This window comes from Zingiber officinale, chromosome 11B, assembly GCF_018446385.1.
Source record: "Zingiber officinale cultivar Zhangliang chromosome 11B, Zo_v1.1, whole genome shotgun sequence".
Classification (NCBI taxonomy): domain Eukaryota; kingdom Viridiplantae; phylum Streptophyta; class Magnoliopsida; order Zingiberales; family Zingiberaceae; genus Zingiber; species Zingiber officinale.
The window spans coordinates 80,557,295-80,578,155 of NC_056007.1; the positions used below are offsets into that span (position 1 = coordinate 80,557,295).

A 20,861-nucleotide genomic window follows, 5' to 3' on the forward strand; every position below is an offset into this window, starting at 1 on the left:
AATCAGCCTATAATGAAACTTAGATACTTGTCATATTGTACTCTTTTGGAAGTTTATGCCGGAAAGAACAGAGAATATTCTGCTGGAAAATCGTCCTTTAGAAACTTCCAGCTTGTCAAGTCACAGTGATTTGTGGACTTGTTTAAGGAAAGATGTCAGGGGAACTTTATGGTCTATCCTTTCTTAGGAAAGATTTGGAAAATGAGTTAATGCTTTGTGATGCGTGTATGACCCAATAGTGGCACTATAAAAGGGGTCTCCATTTACAGACGTAGGTATGCGATGCTTCTTATTTGCACACGCCATTTGCTACATTTCACTATTTTCTTCTCCAAGATCAAGCACTGACTTAAGCGCTGAAGGGTCAACGCCGGGGACCCCTTCCCTGGCCCAACACTAACGGGGGCCCTTCCCTAGCCCAACACTAATGCTTCTTGTATTGTAGGACAGTACGGAATCTTCATAGAGTCTATAGCAGAGGCACATCCAAGCTCACTGCCTTCACCGATTTCGGACAAGATCAAATAGAAAAAAATCATGCTCCAGTGCTCAATTCATCATCATCCGCAAAGCACAAAAAATAAATAAATAAAAAAACACATGTATAAAATGACAAAACTCAATACAATCATTAGAAAATAAAGATCGTAATAAGACCAAACTGATCATTATCATTTATCAAGAACTAAATGAGAGCCTTTTTAGGCACAGTCTAAAAGAAAAAATAAACTATATTTTCACCACAAGTCAAAACAGTTATATATGATAGAATGGAGGAGAAATCTAATAATTTATTACTATAAATACATCTAAATAAAAGCTAAATTTAATGTCTATTAAGGAAGTGAAATGGTAGAGATGTCTAACTCTTTATTGCTTAAAAATAATAAAATCCTACATTTTGATCTGACACAATATAGGCGAATGCATCAGCATTTAAATTTAATCAAGCAATGAGCATCGTCACACCAACCATATTAGCATGATAGTGTTAGGTGGATGTCCCCTCGGGACGGTCTAGTGGCTAGCGCATGAAGTGTTGCCACCATGAGGTCTGGGGTTTGAATCTCGGCAAAGTCAAGGTAAATGTCTCCCTTATGTGTTAGTCACTATTCCAAAGACTAGTAACCGCCTATGATTTACCTCCTCCGAGTTGGCTCTCGGACGGATTGGTGGGGGCGCTGGGAATGAGCGTATTCATCTTTTTCCACCATAATAGTGTTAAGTGGAGTTTCTCTTCTCCCATCTCAATGAGCGAGAGAAGTACAAAGAAGGGGAGTTGAAAAAGGGAAGAGGGGAAACTAAAAAGAACTAATATTTTTATTTTACATTGTATGGATAAGATAAAAAAAAATTTCTAGTTCATGTTCTTATTGATTAAAGGAGAAAATGTCATCAATGAAAGATAAACATAACGAAGGCTACGATTGAGAGATATTGAAGAGAAATATATTAGATCTTATAAAAGAATATATATATATATATAATTAAAAATAAATTTAAAATATAAAATAAAACTCTTTATGATTTTATCCATGTGAACTAAACATCTTTACAAAATTCGAAACTTTATCAAAAAATATACATAGAAATATATTTAATATATTAAAAAGAATGACCCCAACTTTTAAAAAATAAAATTATACAAATCTTTTATTACATAGATCTCATTCCTTTCCATTCTCTTAAAAAATATATAAATATATATTTAATATATTAAAAATAATGGGGCCCAATTAAAATTAAGACCCTAAGCATAGGCCCTATGTCTAAAGTCGACCCTGGCTACACCTCTAATTAGTAGATAAATATGCTTATATGTAATTTAATATGATTTGAAGACTTTATTTCTATTAGAAAATAATTGTTATAAGTAAATAGTTATTTATTTCCTAGTTATTAGGGAATTATTATTATTAGAAAATAGTTATTTTTTTCTAATTATTAGAGAATAATTATTATTAGGAAATACTTATTGTTTTCCTAATTTATGTATTTTTCTATTTTCAATTGTAATGATATTTATATATACCATATGCTATTATTATTATGTGTGAATTATATCGTCAATATGATATCAGAACTCTAAGCTTAGCAGCACCCTTTTTTTCTTCTCTTTCTTTCTTTCTTTCTTTTCTCCATAATACCTACCAGCCGCCTTCTACAATGGTTGTTGCTGATGACATCAACCGTCGGCTCCAACCGCCTTCTACAATGGTTGCTGCCGACGACATCACCCGTCGACTATCTCTCACAAATACTCTTGATTCAAAAATGCCACCGACTCTCCTGGGTCGTCCACGTTGCCTGGTGGCAACCGACCTTCTAGCCCACTGACTCTTTCTCCCTCTCTCGCTTCTCTAAACCAACATCCCATGCAAACTCGCTCCAAAAATGTCATCTACAAACCCAATCCAAAGTATGTTCTTCATACTAGTCTTCCACAACCTTATGAACCCTCCTCTATCACGCAGACGCTCAAAGATCTGAATTGCGTACAGGCCATGCATGAAGAGTATGATGCTCTTCTCCGTAATCAGACTTGGACTCTTGTCCCACCTTTACCAGACCAAAATCTTGTGGATAATAAGTGGATGTTTCGCATTAAGCATAATTCTGATGACTCAATTGATCAGTATAAGGCTCGCCTTATTGCCAAGGGTTTTCATCAACGCCCTGGTGTTGACTTTTATGATACATTCAACCCTATTATTAATCCAGTAATAATGCACATTGTTTTTAGTTTGGTTGTGAATCAGAGGTGGTGTCTTCGCAAACTTGATCTAAACAATGTGTTTCTTAATGGGCATCATGCATAGGAGGTTTATATGGTGCAACCTTCGGGTATGTGCAGTGCTGAGTTTCCGGATCATGTGTGTCGTTTGCATAAGGCGCTTTATGGCCTGAAGCAGGCTCCGCGCGCTTGGTATTTGGAGTTTCGCACTTTTTTGGTATCTCTTGGCTTTATCGCATTCCAAACTGACACCTCCTTATTTGTTTATTCTCAAGATGATACTGTTGTCTATTTCCTTGTATATGTTGATGGTCTAATCATTACAGGGAGTGATGCTTCTTCTGTTGACATCATAGTATGTAAACTTTATGCAAAATTTGTGATTAAGGATCTTGGGGCTCTTTCCCTCTTCTGCGGTATTGAAGTTCGCCCAACCTCAAATGGTCGATCTTCTCTTATCTCAACAAAAGTATGTCACTGATCTTCTCTCTAAACACAACATGCTTAATTCTAAGTCGGTCTCCACTCCTATTGCTGCTGGCTCTCGTCTTACTTTGCATGACGGGTCTTCATCTTTTGATATGACTAAGTTCTGACAAGTGGTTGGAGGCTTACAACATCTCTGTATGACTCGTCCTAGTATTTCTTTTGCGGCCAACAAGCTTTCACAATTTATGTATGCTCCTTCAGAGACGCAGTAGGGTGATGTGAAGCGTCTACTTCAGTATCTCAATGGTACTAGGGATCTTGGTATTCATCTTCTTACGAATACACCTTTTACTCTTCATGGTTTCTCCGATGTAGACTGGGCAGGAGATCTAGATGATCGATGTTCTACGGGTGCATTTATTATTTTTCTAGATGTTAATCCGGTTTCCTGGAAACCTACCAAACAACACATAGTTGCACGCTTTTCGACTAAGGCTAAATATCGTGTCATTGCCTCTGCAGCAACTAAGATCTAATGGATTAAGTCACTTTTGACATATCTGCTTCTTCCGATTACCATATCTGCTGTGCTTTTTACTGATAATTTGGGTGTCACATATCTTTCAGCTAATCCTATTTTTCACTCGCGGATGAAGCATCTGCCTATTGACTATCACTTTGTTCGTGATCTGGTGCAGGCCTCCAAACTACGAGTTACTCATATTCCTGCTGAGAATCAGTTGATTGATGCACTTACAAAGTCGCTTTCTCGACCTCGATTGTTTGCTATTTGCAGCAAGATTGATGTCATTTTTGGGACACCATCTTGAGAGGGCGTATTAAAAAATAATTATTATAAATAAATAGTTATTTATTTACTAGTTATCAGGAAATAATTATTATTAGAAAATATTTATCTATTTCTTAGTTATTAGAAAATAATTATTATTAGGAAATACTTATTATTTTCCTAATTTATGTATTTTTCTATTTTAACTTGTAATGATATTTAAATATATTATATGTTATCATTAATAATATGTGTTAATTCTATCATCGATAATTTCAATATATATACATTTCAAATTAAAACTCCATTATTCAAATACACCTAGTTTTTCCAGTAAATTAAACCTTTCATTATCCACTTAATTAATTAAATTAGCGTGTCAGTTTAAGCAAAAGTGAAATCGTCAACTTAGGAATCTCATACTCTCAAAAAATGGATAAATTATGAGATGCATTTATCTTAATGTATGGTCCTTTATACAAGGATCCAACAACTAATAAAATATTTATACCAAAATTTGTTAGAGTAACAATCTACGTAGATATCAACCGTGTTAATAAATTGAAGAGTAGATCAGGTCCCATAGTCACTAAAAATGGATAAATTGTGGGATGCATTTATCTTATTGTATGATCCTTTACATGAGGTAGATCAGGTCTCTAAGGTTATAGTATAATGATGGGATATTTAGATTGTCATTTAAGAATTTGTGGTTCGATCTTTAAGCTATAAATTTATATGAATTTTTTCTCTAAATGAAACGCGTAATTAAAAGATGTTGAATTCTTGACGATCCATTGTGAATATTTTTTGATATATAATAAAAAAAAATTTATAAGATCAACGAGACCACTAAATATTGGTATCAAAATGTATTAAGGTAACAATCGACGCAGATATCAACAGTGTTAATACGGGAAAGAACGCGTCAGTGGTTGCGGGGTGAGGTCAATCAATTTCGATAGACGAGCACGCGAACGTCCCTGCATCACCGTGAACCGGTCGCGCGCAGAATAATCGATGGGACCCTGCTGCCCCTCGCTGCCTTGTCGCGCTGCCTTTCACGGTGGGCCTCCTGCCGGCCATGGCAATGGATTGGGTCGTATCGCATCATATACATCGCGATGGAGTGCATGCGGGTGACGTGAGTGGGTGTCAGCGCGCGTGTAGACCACGCTGACCACTGCGCGCGGCCCTCCCTCTCCTGATCAAAGGCAGCTAGCGCGAGCCGCGCGCGAGGGACGAGAATAAGTTCCCCTATCCGCAGGCCCCACGCCTTATCCGTGTCCTGTGCCACTGCCCCATATGCTCAGCTGATTCAAAACAAGATTGCATTATCGACCATCAACGACGCACGGCCCGGCTGTTCTCGAAACCTTAATTTGCATGCGCATGGCCCTGCGCGCGGTACCAGCCACATTTTATATAAATATTATCGCTGTCACTTCAATTGGTAACAGTAGGTGAAGTATTTTAGATGCATTCGATCGCCCAGATGCCCAGTGGCGAAGATGAGGAACAGGGCGGTGGGCACCCGATCGAGTAGTGCAAATTGAAAGCTTCAAGGTCACAAAAACAAAGCGACTTTTTATGACATTGAACTCCACTAGCAGCTCGCTAGCCAACTTCAAATTGGAGAGAAGTTGTGTGTGTGTGTATATAATACACATAGCTTAGAGATCGATAGTATATTATTCATATGGGAAACAGCATGTGTCTCTGATGCACAAATATTCTCATCATGTCTGCTTTAATTAGCTCCCTGGCCATCAACATCAGTATGATCATATTCAAAGTATATCTTGGTTCAGCTTTAATAATTTGGGCCTCGCTGCACGGTATGCGGGGAAGGCTTCTGGTTGACAAAAGCAATGTAATTAGATTCTAATCTCCAAAGTCTTACACAGAAAGGTAGCCATCATCGCCCACTCAGCCAAAAAGAAAGGCAGCAGAGAGCTTTTGCGTGCTGATAGATTAAAAGGCAATTGATTCCGTGCATAAGTGCATTGGATATAGAGATATGTTGCTTAATTAGATTTAATTCTCCATTGATTCACATATTACATGCTATATATTGGGCCACTGTGTACGCATCCATGTGGCTGCCTAATGCACCCTACCTTTAACGCACACTGTATTATGTCTTTTAAGGATCCCTAACTTTTGGTACCTCCAAATCTGTAGTTTCCAAAGGATCACTAAGGAACATCCTCTATCATTATTAATTAATCTTAAGAAGAAAGGAAATGCTGAGGTATTAATTATAGTGTTCCTGAACTAGAAGTTTGTTATTCTGTGATGAAGATAAAAAACAACACCAGCAAATTAAACAATAGTATCGTTACTTGGGTTAGAATAAAAATATTAATTTTCATTCATCGCCGGAATAAAAAAACTTAATTGAGTTAGTAGTTAATTTGTTTTCCTTTGTCTCCATTTGATTAATTTCAGGATCTTAATTGTTTTAATATATCCCAAATATAATCATATAGGGCCCTGGCAAATCGGAATGAATGTTTTTGAAATAATTTCCGATTACTATGCGACAAATTAAATTTGTTCAGGCCTATATCTCGAACTTATTATATACATATCGTAAACGTAATTCGTGTTTATGGGTCATAAAAACATAAATAGAAACATACAACCTTAACATATAGAAGTAACACACTGACAGGAGAGAAGATATCGTAACAATTAAGACGTGGACCAGGATTGATCGATCATGATCTATTAACTGTCAATTCAATAGGAACATCCCATGTAGCGATTCGGCTGCAATAACTTTACCATCTTTTGTCTTGACCTCCTCTATTCCTCCGGTACACAACGAGTCTTGGAAGTTACAACCTGAGTCAATAAGTTAAGATTTGCATTGAGGTTTCAAAGAAAAGTCACTAGAAGCTGCTACAACCACAAACACATAAAATCACACTGCGCCGTCCAAATCCAAAAGATGGAAGAAAGACAGGACAACAACCAGGGACCACTGGGGGAGCTTTGTGCAAATCCCCAGGCCGAGCCTGTGCTTTTGCCCGACGACACAAAAGTTTCACGGAAGCAGCAGAGGCTTCGCCGTGAAGCCTCTTGCCCGGATTAAAAAAAAAAAAAAAGCAGCCCTTTCTGACTCGCGTCCTGCCTTCATGTCCATCCCCACCGGTTGAGTCCGCCATGCCTCATCCATGACTCCATGGCCATCCATGATTGGATTTTGATGGAATGCATGGTGCTCACCACAAGCCATTTGCTTATTATATCCTCCAATTGGCGTCGCCCAAAAGCTCCGCACTCCCCCCTCTTTCCCGAACTCCAAGAAGGAATCGAGGATAGGCAGAACCAGAGAGGAGAGAGAGAGGGACTGAGAGACATTCTTTCCCCCTCTCTTCTTCCACTTCCTTTCTCTGCTAGTATAATTCTGTGATGAAGCATCCCAAGGCCCTCACTGACTCCCCCCAGCATCAGCAGCAGCAGCAGCCGCCGCCTAATCTTCAACAATTTGCTCTGCCTTCCAAGACCCTGATCGACTCCGCCGCCAACGCCGTTTCCAACAACAGCAACCACCCCTTCCCCACTTCCCTCTTCTACGAGCCCATCTCCGTCCTCGACCCCCACCTTACCTCCAGCCCTGCAACCGCTCCTACGGCCGCCCCTGCCGCTGCTCCAGGAGACTTGCCCTTCCTTCCCTGGGCTGCTGGCGTCGTCGGTGGCGGCGATTCCCATCATCCGCACCTACCCTCCGACGACTGGGACACTGCCTCCTGGTTCCTTCCTGAAAAGTACGAACTTTCCCCTTTACCGGATGACGCCGGCGCCCACTTCCTCGATTCCCCTTTCGACCTCTCCTTCGATCCGTTCGCCTCCGCGGATCCTGCGATCCCAACGCCTGCCCCAGGCTTCGACCGCTCCCAGTTAGATTGCCTCATCAGCGCCGCTCATTGTCTGGAAACGAACGATTTCGCCACGGCACACGTGATATTGTCGCGGCTCAATCAAAATCTGCCCTCCGCAGGCGTCTCCTCGCTTCAGAGGGCCGTCTTACTCTTCAAGGAGGCGCTTCTCGCCCTGCTTCGCCCTTCCACTGCTGAACCCCCGCTCTCCGCCGCCGAGCTGGTCCACTATATAGCTGCACACAAGGCCTTCGCCGACCTCTCCCCTGTTCCACACTTCGCCACCTTCACGGCCACACAGATCCTCATCGAGGCGCTCGACTGCGGCGCTCGCTCCATCCATCTCGTCGACTTTGACCTCGGCCTGGGCGGACAATGGTCGTCCTTCGCGCAGGAGCTCGCCGCTCGGTGTCGAACCTCTCGTTCCTCCCCGCCGGCTGTTCGCATCACTGCCGTCGTCGCGGAGGAATCCGGCGAGACGACTCTGGCATCTGATAACCTCCGAGACTTCGCCCGAGGCCTCAACATCAACCTCTCCGTCAGCTTCGTCCGAGTCGGAGGCCTGGGCACGCTTGCCCTCAGTGGCGTTCGCCTTTCCGGATCCGGGGAGCCAACCGCCGTCGTCCTCACGCCCACTATCTTCCGCCTGCTAGGTTTTGGCACCGGAGCCTCGGCTGATTCCTCCGCCTCTCTCCTCCGGTTCGTGCGGCGTATGTCCCCGCGGGTGGTAGTCTTCATCGACCCGGAGGGCTGCCTCGGCACTCTTCCCTCCCCATCGCTGCGGAGGACGGTGGCGGTCGGGGTGGAGCACTTCGCGGCCGTGCTGGAGTCGGTGGAGGCCGCGGCGGCCGCGACGGGCACGAGAGAGGAAACGCTGCGTCGGGTAGACCAGGCAGTCATCCGCCCACGCGTGTCGAGCGTGGTGAGCGAGTGGAACTGGCGGCCGGGACCCTGGCGAGACGTGTTCGCCGACGCCGGCTGGACGCCAATTCCCTTCAGCGAGATCGCTGAGACGCAGGCCGAATGCCTTGTGCGCCGTGCGCCAGTCGACGGCTACCACGTGGGCAGGAGGGACGAGACCCTCCTGCTGAGCTGGAGGGGGAAGGAGCTCTCCTCCACGTCAGCTTGGAGGTGCTGACATCGGCAGTGCCCCTTTTTCCCGCTGGCGATGCCCAACTCACTTTGTTTGTCCATAGTTTTAATTTGCGTGTGCCCGTATTTTATTTTATCTGGCTTCCGCTACTACTGTGCGCTGCGCTCTCTTTTTCCTCTCTTTTTACCACTATTTATCCCCCTTTTTTTTCCCCTCAATTTAACAGCTGACTTGGCTTACAGGAAACAGACCGCAGGGAAGGCCAAGTAGGCGTCCTTCTGTTCTGAACCATTATATGTAACGTAGTTCCGTGTCTCCTTTTATCATCCTCAAGAATGAAAATGATATATAGTTCATCAGTGACTCAGTTAGCAGACAGATAAATCTGATAAATCTCTCCTACCTCATCGATTTCGATTTCTTGTGTTTGGCTTGGACTTTTGGCATGCAAAGCAGGGACCCAACAAAAGAAGTGCACATAAAAACACTGTACATGCTACGTAACATCAGTCTCCTACACTTCCATTATAATATCAGCAACCTTTAACGGATAGACTTTGTTGTTGAAAATTTTTCATCGAGTGAAAGCGATAGGGTAAATATAATTGATGCAGTTCACCAAACTTTGGGCGAAGGGAATGGTTGGCGTAATTGAATAGAAGAGGAGAGAGGTAGGTGTACTTTTGTCGACAGCCACCGAAGGTGCTCAATCCCTCCCTATCTCACAAACAAATGGAGAGAGATTCATGGACAATAGTGGGACGAGTGTGCAACCAGAGGAGTTGGCTTTATTTGGAGAGCTAGCTAGGGACCAGGTCCAAGGATGTTGTATGTGATGATGGTATGAAGGCAGTTGATTCAGTGCTTCCATCAAAATTATTAGAGGCTGCCAAAACCCAATCACCAGATCAAGCATGCCCCCACTCAATCTCGGTCAACACATGATAAGGACATGACAACTGAAACACTAGAGGGGAAATAAATCATCCAAGTGAGAAGTAAAGGCATCACTATAACAGATTGGGTTATACATTCCCGCAAAACTCTTTGGCTGTGTGATCAGAGTGAGAATTGTTTTGTTTTCGTATTGACTCAAACTGAGTGATCTGCTTGTAGCCATTTATGATTTGGCACGCATTCAGATGGTTTTGTCCGGAGCAGCCAAGGCACCCGGTGATTGATTACGTTGTCCCAAAGCATTGAATTCGGTGGGTGTAGGACACTGAATTAATACTGCTTTGTCGGCTTACTGTTAATCATGTGATAGTGCCGTCTGTTGTCTTTTAGGGTTTTTTTATTTGTTATTTTTTGGTCTTCACTGATCTAAAATTTTTGCGAATCCCGTCTAAATCTAATTGATCATCGATTAATATATTGAGCAACAGATTGCCGTCCACATATGTCCAGGTGATTAAAAAAATTGACAGATTTATTATAATAGGGACGGATATTTTTTTATGGACATGTATTTACCCATAAAAAAATCCCTTTCATCTTTAGTTAATTTAAAGATCGGTTATAAATATTAGATAAAATTAATAATATGTCGAAGATATTTAGAATTTTATCGACTTTAAATTATATGAAATTAAATTAAATTTATTTATAAAGATAATATGAGCAGATAATTTTAGGCTGTAAGTAAGAGTTGATTTTTACTAATTGTTGAGTACAGATCGACCTCTGAATCCGAACGGTAAGATCGAAAAAACGTTAGAGGGAGGTGAATAGTACTCGTGGCTAATTCGTTTGTTAAGAAATAATCGAGTAAACACACAGTAAAAAGCCTTAAATAGTCTGCTGAAGGCGCCTTCAGCCTCCATGGAAGGCACCTCCAGGCTCCAGCAGGGATACTTATCCCTCGCCAATCGGAATTGATAACTCCCGCTGCCTAAGAAAGTTATCCAGCTGAAGGCGCCTTCAGCGTCCTTGGAAGGTGTCTTCCATCAGCTGTCCAAGGCGCCTTCAGCGTCCTTGGAAGGCGGCTTCTACACTACTTCCTGCGCAACTACAGCCGAGGCACCTCCAACAGCCCCGGAGGCACCTCGGACACTGTTCATCCGAGCCAAACATGCCCAATTCGCTTCCTGCAAAATATGTTAGTCCAAGAAATCAATCATACCCTGCAAAACAAAGTTAGCACAATATAGACATGAAAAATAAAGCATTTGATAGTGTTCGGACTGTCCGGTTCTGACTTCGGATTTCGCTGAAACTTTAGGTCGAACCGACGCCTATTGTTCCCTCACCGGGTAACGCGTCCTCACCTACTCCTCTCAGGAAAGTTTACCTGCTGCCAGATTGATCCTCTAGACCAACTGAACTTTTGCTCAGCGTTCGAAGCTTCCGATCTTCATGCTGAACGTCCGCTCCACGACCTGTCTAGACTTCCACCCGGTTCGCGACACTAGGATTTCAACCTAGAGTCCCCGACTCTAGGATTTTTACCTAAATCCTTCAACCCGCCAAGACTTTCCGCCTAGGGTTACCACTCCCTAGGACATAGGGTTATCACCCCCTAGAGTTTTCCTCCTGCCTAACCGCAGCTAGGACTTTTCATCACCTAGGATTACCACCCCCTAGTGTTTTCCACTTGCCTAACCGCAGCTAGGACTTTTGCCTAAGAACACTTAGGACTTTCCTGCAATCTCATTCAAACTCGTTAGACCAAAAGATACAACTTAACTTTGGACCCTTTGACATAATCAAAATCCAGATTCAATCGTCGGATGCTTCCCGCACCAACACAAACAGCAAAGTCCGAGTGGACTGAAGGGCCAAACAGGCAAGCAATAGATTGGTTGACTGGGCAGACAGATCAAACAAGTAGTTAGACCGAGCGGACTAAAGGGTCAGGCAGGCAAGCAATAGATTGGCCGACTAGGAAGAGTGCAAAGTAGTCGTGCGGGCAGTTAGGCCGACGGGCTGAGCGACCAACCCTGCATCTGAGTCACACAGTAGAGAGGCCGACCGGGTAGTAAGGCCAAGCAATTTCGATCGGACAGAGCAGTCGACCAGGCAGTGAGGACTTTCGGTCAGGCGAGCATGCCGAACGAGTGGCCGGTTAGATGAGCAGAAAGGTCGAGCGACCAAGTGAGTGGCCGGTTGGGCAAGCAAACAGGCCGAGCGAGAGGAGCGAGTGGCCGGGTGAGAGGTTGGCTGGGCGAGTAGACAAGTCGGGTGAGCAGACAGGCCGGGTGAGCAGACAGGCCGGGCAAGAGGCTGGTCGAGCGAGAGGAGCAAGTGGCTGGGTGAGAGGCCGATCGAGCGAGCTTGAGGCCGGACGAACGAAACAACTGAACGGGCGAAGCAAAGAAATTGGCCAGGCAAGCGCACTGAGAGAGCGGTCACGTGAACGCACTAAGTGAACCGATGCCTACGATGAACACAGTTTCCTTGAAACAGATTTGTCCCACCTCCGGCTATGCTTCGAGGCTTTCTTGGGTCGTCTGTCTCCCAAGATATAACGGTGAACCGTGATTCTCACCAAGCACTCATGGCCACGGTGAACTGAGAGGTATCCGACTACTATCATGGACACTCCGTCGAACAAGAGATGCACGAAAAGGAGGAGAGGAATGTTGTTGGTATCCCATGAAAGTTTTGATGTAATCAACCAAGTTAAGTTAGGTTCTATGTATTTGATTCTTGTGTCTAAGTGTGCAGGAGCTTATGAATACAAGAAGTCGAGCGGAAGACGCAGCTAGGGAGAAGAATTGTACGGGAAGGGAGTCGATGGGTTTGGTGTATTCGATAAAAAAAATCCCTTTCATCCTTAATTAATTTGGCCAGACAAACGCACTGAGAGAGCGGTCACGTGAACGCACTAAGTGAACCGAGGCCTGCGATGAACGCAGTTTCCTTGAAACAGATTTGTCCCACCTCCGACTATACTTCGAGACTTTCTCGGGTCATCTGTCTCCTAGAATACAACGGTAAACCGTGATTCTTACCAAGCACTGATGGTCACGGCGAACTGAGAGGTACTCGACTACTATCATGGACACTCCGCCAAACAAGAGATGCACGACAAAGGATGAGAGGAATGTTGTTGGTACCCCATGGTAGTTTTGATGTGATCAACCAAGTTAAGTTAGGTTCTGTGTATTTGATCCTTGTGTCTAAGTGTGTAGGAGCTTCGGAACACAAGAAGTCAAGCGGAAGGCACAGCTAGTGAGAATGATTGTACGGGAAGGGAGTCGATAGGTTCGATGCATTCGCTAAAAAAAAATCCATGTCATCCTTAATTAATTTGAAGATCGGTAATAAATTAATCCTGTAATTTTTATCTCGCTTCACATAATATAAGGAGAAACTATGAGACGTGTCTGAAATGAATATAGTCTCTTTTTTTTCTATAACAATTGGTTATTGTCATAGTTTGTACTTGTATATGTATTTGTTCCAAAAGATATTAGGGTCATTTTTTAATAAATATAAAATAACTCATCGGATGTCTGACCTCCGTCATATAAAAGGTTGTTGTGCTAGGGTAAAATATTCCCTGTGATTTATCTATTTATATCTTACCATATGATCTTATTTTTACGTCACTTCACATGACATGGAACGAATTGTGAGGGATATCTAGAATAAATATAGTCATTTTTTTTTACTATAACATTTGGTTATTGTTGTAGTTTGTGCTTGTATAGATATTTGTTCCAATAAGTGTCAAAGTTAATTTTCAACAAATACAAAATAATTCATTAGGTGTCCGACCTTTCTCATACAAAAGGTTGTTGTGCTAAGATAAATTATTCTCTATGATTTATTTGTTTATATCTTACCATATGACCGACGATATTAAACCGATTGAAGTGAGTGATATAATCACCTTTTGCACCAACAGTTGGTTATTGTCGTCTCGAGGCTATGAGGCAGCAATAATACCTTTTCTCAATTTCTCATACATTTAAGTATTAAATTTTAATTTTAATGAATTAATGGATAATTTTTTTTAATGGTTGACCTATGAATGTAAGGGTGATGAAACTGTTGGAATCGGAGCGAAGCGGAAGACATATAATGAATCATGGATCTTTTCGTAGTACATATAGTTTTACACATAGTAACATAAAAACATACCTCGAGTCCTCGATAGGATTGAATGATATCACTCACTGATAAGAATCACACGTGTTGTTGGGGTTGTAAGATTGCAAACATAGTCCCACATTGAAAATACATGGGAAAGATCATGGGTTTATAAGAGAAATGATATCTCCATTGGTTTGAGGTCTTTTGGGTAGAGCCTAAGAGTAAAACCATGAGGGTTTAGACCCAAAGTGGACAATATCATACCATTATGGAGATATCTAAATTCTTTTCGATCCTTCAATTAGTATCAGAGTCCAGACTACCAGAAAGTTTAAACATCGACTGTGCACAAGAGCTATGGTCTGATTGAGCCATGTGAATACAATATTGACCTCGAACAAAGAAAGTAGGGGCTCTTATGTTCGGATCAAGAGGACCATCCACTAGGCAGGAAGTCCTAGTAGGTCGGGTGGACCGAGGGGTAGGAAGAACTGGTGGGTCGAGGATCGAACATGGGAAGTATGTGATCCTTTGTTTGAGGTGGGGGGAGGCATTGTTGGGGTTGCAAGGTTGCAAACATAGTCCCACATTGAAAATACATGGGAAAGATCATAGGTTTATAAGAGAAAAGATATCTCCATTGGTTTGAGGCCTTTTGGGTAGAGCCCAAGAGCAAAACCATGAGGACTTAGGCCTAAAGTGGACAATATCATACCATTGTGAAGATATCTAAATTCTTTTCAATCATTCGCGTGTGACTCCTCTAGCGGTATTCACGCGCACTAAATCACGAACTTGATACGAACAAAGAAGTTGAAGAGGGAGAAATGGAGAGAAGGAATTCTACTCTTGCATCTTTCCGAGGATGGTTACTTATAGCCTCCAAGGAATACAAAGAGTTAAAATCTTAATTAATTCATCATTTATGATCTTCATTAATTAGGAAGATGAAGAGTTATAGGCTCCATAAATTCTTCATTTATAACCTTCATTATGATTACTCTTCAAATTCTTCATCAATTATCATTATGATGACTCTTCGAATTCTCCATTAATCATCATGATTATGGCTATTCGAATTCTCTCTTCTTTGTATCAAATAAATTCATATTTAATCTTGATCTCGACTAGCTTCCGATACCATTATTCATGTCTACGTGCTATGCGTGCGACCCTCTAGGTTTTATACATGAAGACAGTGTAAATACATACACAAACTAAAGTAACCGTCTAGCAACAGTTTTTAACCACCCAACGTGATAAAATTAATATCAGTCATAAACTGTAAACCACCATAAACCGATTACTGTGTAATTCAATTTCTTCATCTAAGCCTACATCTCAATTAATTCGATACATTATGCATCATTACCAAATTAATTATTTTACTTGATTTCCAAGATATAATAGACTCCTCTTGAATGATAAATCATTCCTCCCATGTCCATGGATTTCGAGTCACTAGTATCTCTATCAAGTGGCCAGGATGTTAACTCCTAATCCAAAAGAGCAATGAATCATATATTGACTCAACACTATTCTCTCTACGCTTTGTCATATACCCAACTACCGTATTAATGACAATCCAATTAAAGACTATTTTCAACGGCGTCAAAGCACATAACTCCACGCGTAGAATAAATGAAGGTCTCAAGTCAAAAGATCAGTTACACTCGTTCATAAGAGGAATAACCAATGATGCTTAATATGTGGTCTCCTCTTGAGCGGATCGTGTGCAGTGTATCTCTAAACTCAAGGCACCCCCAAGTACAACTTGGATTTCCATCCCTCGATTTATCTCGATCTAATCATACTCAGTATTGATCTAGATATCCATGTATCTATCCAATCAAAAATAATTTTCAGATTAATATACCCATTAATCTGTGAGATTTTATCATTAATATATACGTACAGAAAAATAAATAATTAATGATAAATTTTTGTTTTTATTAAATAATTATTCATAAAATATATAAAGAATATCTTAGTACCTAAATGTACACACTAATAGAAACATTCCTCCATTGTAAGTATTTTATATATATATATATATAATGGTGATAGTCGATAAAAAAAATTTATATTGACCGGTTCGATCAGGATTAGTCAGTGTGTCTATTAAAAAAATATTTTTTTAAAAGCGAGTCTAAATTTCTAATCCAAACTCTTAGTAATTCTTTCCAAAAAAAAAAAAAAAACTTTATGAATTAAGTTTAATAACACTTTAAATTATTTAATTAAATGTTAATTGAGCAGGACATGCGTAAAACAAAGACAAAACTTGCGTTAGATGAATTAAACAATAATTTATTGAATTTCTCTAAAAAAAGATTAATTTTCAGAAATATTTCAATTATTCTGAAATTTTATTTACAAGTTAATTAAATTTATATGAATTATATTATAATTAATTAAATAAAATAGTTATTTTTTTATTTTGTATTATTTTTATTTTTAGTAACAAATAGATTAATTTCTCAAGTAAATTAAAAATTAATATCTAGAATTATTCAAGCAGTGTAATTGATTTGATACAATAAAATTTTAGCTCACACGTGAGCTAAGCTCATAGGGTGTTACCATATGAGATTTTAGAGTTAAAATTTGATATGTTTAAGTATGTCTCCCTCCTATGTCTTGCCACATACACTAATGATTAGTAGTCATCCGTGATTTATCTCCTCCGTGTTAGTTTAAAAATGGATTAACATGGATACTGAGACGAGTGAATCATCTTTTATCATATTAACACAAATACACACATATTAATTTGAATATGGATAAATATGAGTGTAATCCTAAAGCGTAAAAAAATTAAAATTAATTTTAAAATTTAATCATAAGATAATAGAAATTAACTAATTAATTATTAATTAATTAATAATTTATTGATTACTTAATTATAATATTATTAATTATAATATTAATTAATTAATTAATATTTAAGCAGATTAATTGAATTATTAATCAAATAATTAAAATATGACAGCATTAATTAATTAAGTTAAAGGACACATCCAAATAACTTTTCATCCCGGTAAAAAAACTACTCTCTTTATCTGCTCATTTAACTCAATTTAAGTTGTGGATTTTTTTTTTAATCTATTCTCTCTCTTGAGAGTTTCTACTTAAAAAAAACAAATCTATGGATAATTTTTCCAGTCCAAAATGAATTTAGCTAATAAATATATAAAATTACTAAGCAAAATTTATTTTGATGAATAAATAATTATAATTACGAACAAAAATGAATCTTAACTATTAATATTAATTTTTTATTTACTAAAATTAAATCTGGCTAGTAGTATATAATTTTACTGGCTAATATTAATTAGATTTGACTGATAATATTTATTTTTTTATTAATTAAGTTATATTTGACTAATAATATTTTTTTTTACATTCCAAAATTAAGTTTTTTATTGCTAAAGTTATATTTGGCTAATAATATTTAATTTTTTACTAGTCAGATTTTACTAATAATATTTAATTATTTATTAGTCAAAATTAGATTTAGTTAGTATTTTTAATTTAGCTAAAGTTAGTTTCTGGCGATAAATTTTAATTTTGTACCTGTTAAATTTAGATTTAATCAGTAATTTTAATTTTTTTATCAATAAAAATTAGTTTTAACCCATAAATTATAATTTTTTTACTAATCATAAGTTAGATTTGATTGATAATTTTTAACCTTTTATTAATTAAAGTTTGATTTATTGGCTAAAGTTAAATTTACCCTACTTAATTAATATTTTTGAAAAAAAAAATTATTTTAGATTAAAAATAACTTTGTATTCGATGGATATTTTAAAAAACATATTAATTATTTATTTTTAAAAATTACCGGTCGTTATTTTTAAAACAATATACTAGTTATTTATTTAGAGGATAATTTTAACTTTATTTCAACCTTAGTACTCTAATGCTGTAATGCATAAGTATAAGTTTACTATGTATCGATATCCAAATGAATAACTAGACGATTGATAAGATTAAATATCAGTAACAATAATATTAAAAAGAGTATGACCATTCTTCGAAGCTATGTATCTATAATTGAAAAGGTATATGAAGAGTATAATTGAGACAAGCTCTGTATTACCATTTCAAACTCTACCAATTCAAACAGTTGACTCATAATCTAATTGGTCAATTATGTATCTAACGGTTGGATCAACACCCAAAATCTTCCAATAACCATTTATATAATATAAACTTATATAACATTGAACATAAAGGACCATACATGAATACATAACTAAAAGGACCCTATATTCTATTTCTAAAACAAACAGAACACTTTATCGCCACTAATATGCCTCATTACGACCCTTTTATCTTGATTTAGTTAATTTTGTATGTTGCAAAGTGTTTAATAAAAAATAAATATTTAAATCATTAATTAAAATACTCCATATTGTTTTACTATAAAGATTTATTAATATAGTTGTTATGTACATATAAAATAGATATTGTATGTATAAAATATATGACAGTGTTTTCTTTGTCAGTACACGTTGTCATAATTATGATATGTTATTGATATTGATTTCAGATCCGTGTCCATTGCCACAACTCTTTCTAAAGATTATCCGTCGCATTACATAGCTACGTGAGTCAAGATTTTACTAGTCCAACTAATGAACCGTGGAATCGGTATGGAGATGAACAGTTCGATCTAAAATTTTTACCGACCATAGAAATAAATTTGTAAAGTACAAATATGTCTATCTCTTACCATTGCAGTCGAGGGCATCATTAATGCATTCATTTTTCTATAATTGAAGTATTCAATTTTTATCGTCCTATTAAAATTTTCCATAAGTCATAAGGCTGAGTGGGAAATATTTACGGAGATCTATCTAAACGGCTAATGTTCTTAGACCACTAACCATTTTTCAAATTGATTAATCCTGAAGTTAAGTTGATCGGTCGGCCTAAAAAAAAAAATAGTAAATCGATCTAGGAACAATTAGTATTAATTTTTCTTTTAATTTTTTTATAGGGCTTAGGATATGCAAAATCAAACCCCTTTTTCTTTTCCTAGATTCTGTACTTGCATCTACATTTCAATCCATCAATATGTCGTTAACAATTCTGGCTGCAATCAGGATCATGTATATTGTTAGAAGCACGGTTTTTTTCTTCAGTCAATGATTTCTCATCCAGATTGTTTAATTTTGTCATGCAAAATGATTCAGGTTCTTTGGTCGGGCAGCGGCTGGAAACCAATTCCACTTGTTGACATAATTGAAGGACCTTCTGTGAAGAGGCATACCAGAAGGCCCTGCTATGCCTGCATCCAGATAAACTACAACAGAGAGGTGCTCCTGAGCACCAAAAGTATGTTGCAGAAAAAGTTTTGGTACTCAATTTGTTTGCACCTAATACACAAGTTGTATAGCTTACTGTAACAATTTGCTTACAGCCAATTTAATCTCTTTTATTAAATTCTCGCAGGAGGCATGAGATCAGTTCAATTCTCTGACTGGTGTTTTGATGGTGAGAGAGAAATTGATGTCTATTTTTCTCCCGAGCCAACATGGTACTGGTTCGATATCTATATTACAAAGTTATATCAATTGATTGTTTAAGCATATCTGAGTTATGTTATAGCATAATCTCTGATTACCATCAGTCAGATGCGTTTATTTGAAAACTACCCGAACAAAATGCTTCTATCAATCGAACCTTGTACAAAATAGAACAGCAATACAAATTCCACTGAACAATAAATTTAATCTCGAAATCATTTTTCCCTCTACATGTTTCAGATCTACAGAAAAGTTCCAACATCTGTTTATTCTCTAACTCCAAAAGCCTCGATTATATTTAATCCGACAATATTTGACGCATTGTTGTTGAAATATTGGAAATGCTTACACGTGATTAAAATGGATCATTTTTTTAATTAGCTAATCAAATGTAATATTCGGCCACATCTTTTAATAGTAATATATATAATTGTGTTAAACATAAATAATACAACATTTAGTTGTGGACCAATCAACAAAATAAATAATTTATAAATTTGGAATATATGTATATATGTCCCACTACAAATTTGAATATATAGAGCTTTTGTATTTTCTTTCTTTTAATAATTTAAGTTTCTGGATTGCATCCCATTAATATTGAAGAAGGTATATTTTTATCCTGATTTTATGGGATAAATTTAAAGTAAATTTATGTATATTTAAAGCCAATCTTCCGTAACGGTCTTGGTCCTCTTATTTGCCTTTTAAATACTTTACTACAGTTGGATATCATGGGACTAGAATAAAACTCGGTAGCATTTATCAATAATGTGTGTATTATTCTCAATTGTCGAGGACCATGAATTGAGTCAGGAATTTCATATTTAGGGTGAAAGATATGTGTTTATATTGAGGGGGATAATAATACGATTGCTCCCTCATTTACTCCTCATTTCTATACACATAAAAATTTAAGGGAGGCGGTCGCAATTGTTATCTTCCTTTCCCCTTAAACAGTCTGCTAATGCCTCATCAGATTTTACAAATATTCTTCTTTTATATTATGTGATATGATTAATTGAGCTAAATTTGAATATATATATATTCTTCGGTAACAAAAGTAACAATAGTGTGGACTGTATATATTTCACTCTTGTTCAAATATAACAATTTATTGTTCTTGTACCGTGTTAAAGTTCATTGGCTCACTGTTTATTCAAAAATTCAGACTATTTAAAAATAACTCAATTCATATATATTTATATCCTTAGGATCTTAAACAATGAAAGGACGCAAATTCATGCTTGTTCTTTGTTATCTAGGAATAAGGTTTAGAAATATTAAAAAATTTAATATATGTTACCAAACATATTAATATTAATGGTATAATAAAATTTTTTGATATCGG

General features: G+C 38.1%; 1 protein-coding gene across 1 annotated transcript; it reads left to right on the top strand.

The window, feature by feature from the left end:
• The first annotated feature begins 7,085 nt into the window (after positions 1-7,085).
• LOC122034609 (scarecrow-like protein 15) lies at positions 7,086-9,317 on the top strand. The gene has a single exon (XM_042593920.1). The coding sequence runs from the start codon at positions 7,374-7,376 to the stop codon at positions 8,976-8,978; it is 1,605 nt and encodes a 534-aa protein (XP_042449854.1). The 5' UTR covers positions 7,086-7,373; the 3' UTR covers positions 8,979-9,317.
• Positions 9,318-20,861: the final 11,544 nt, after the last annotated feature.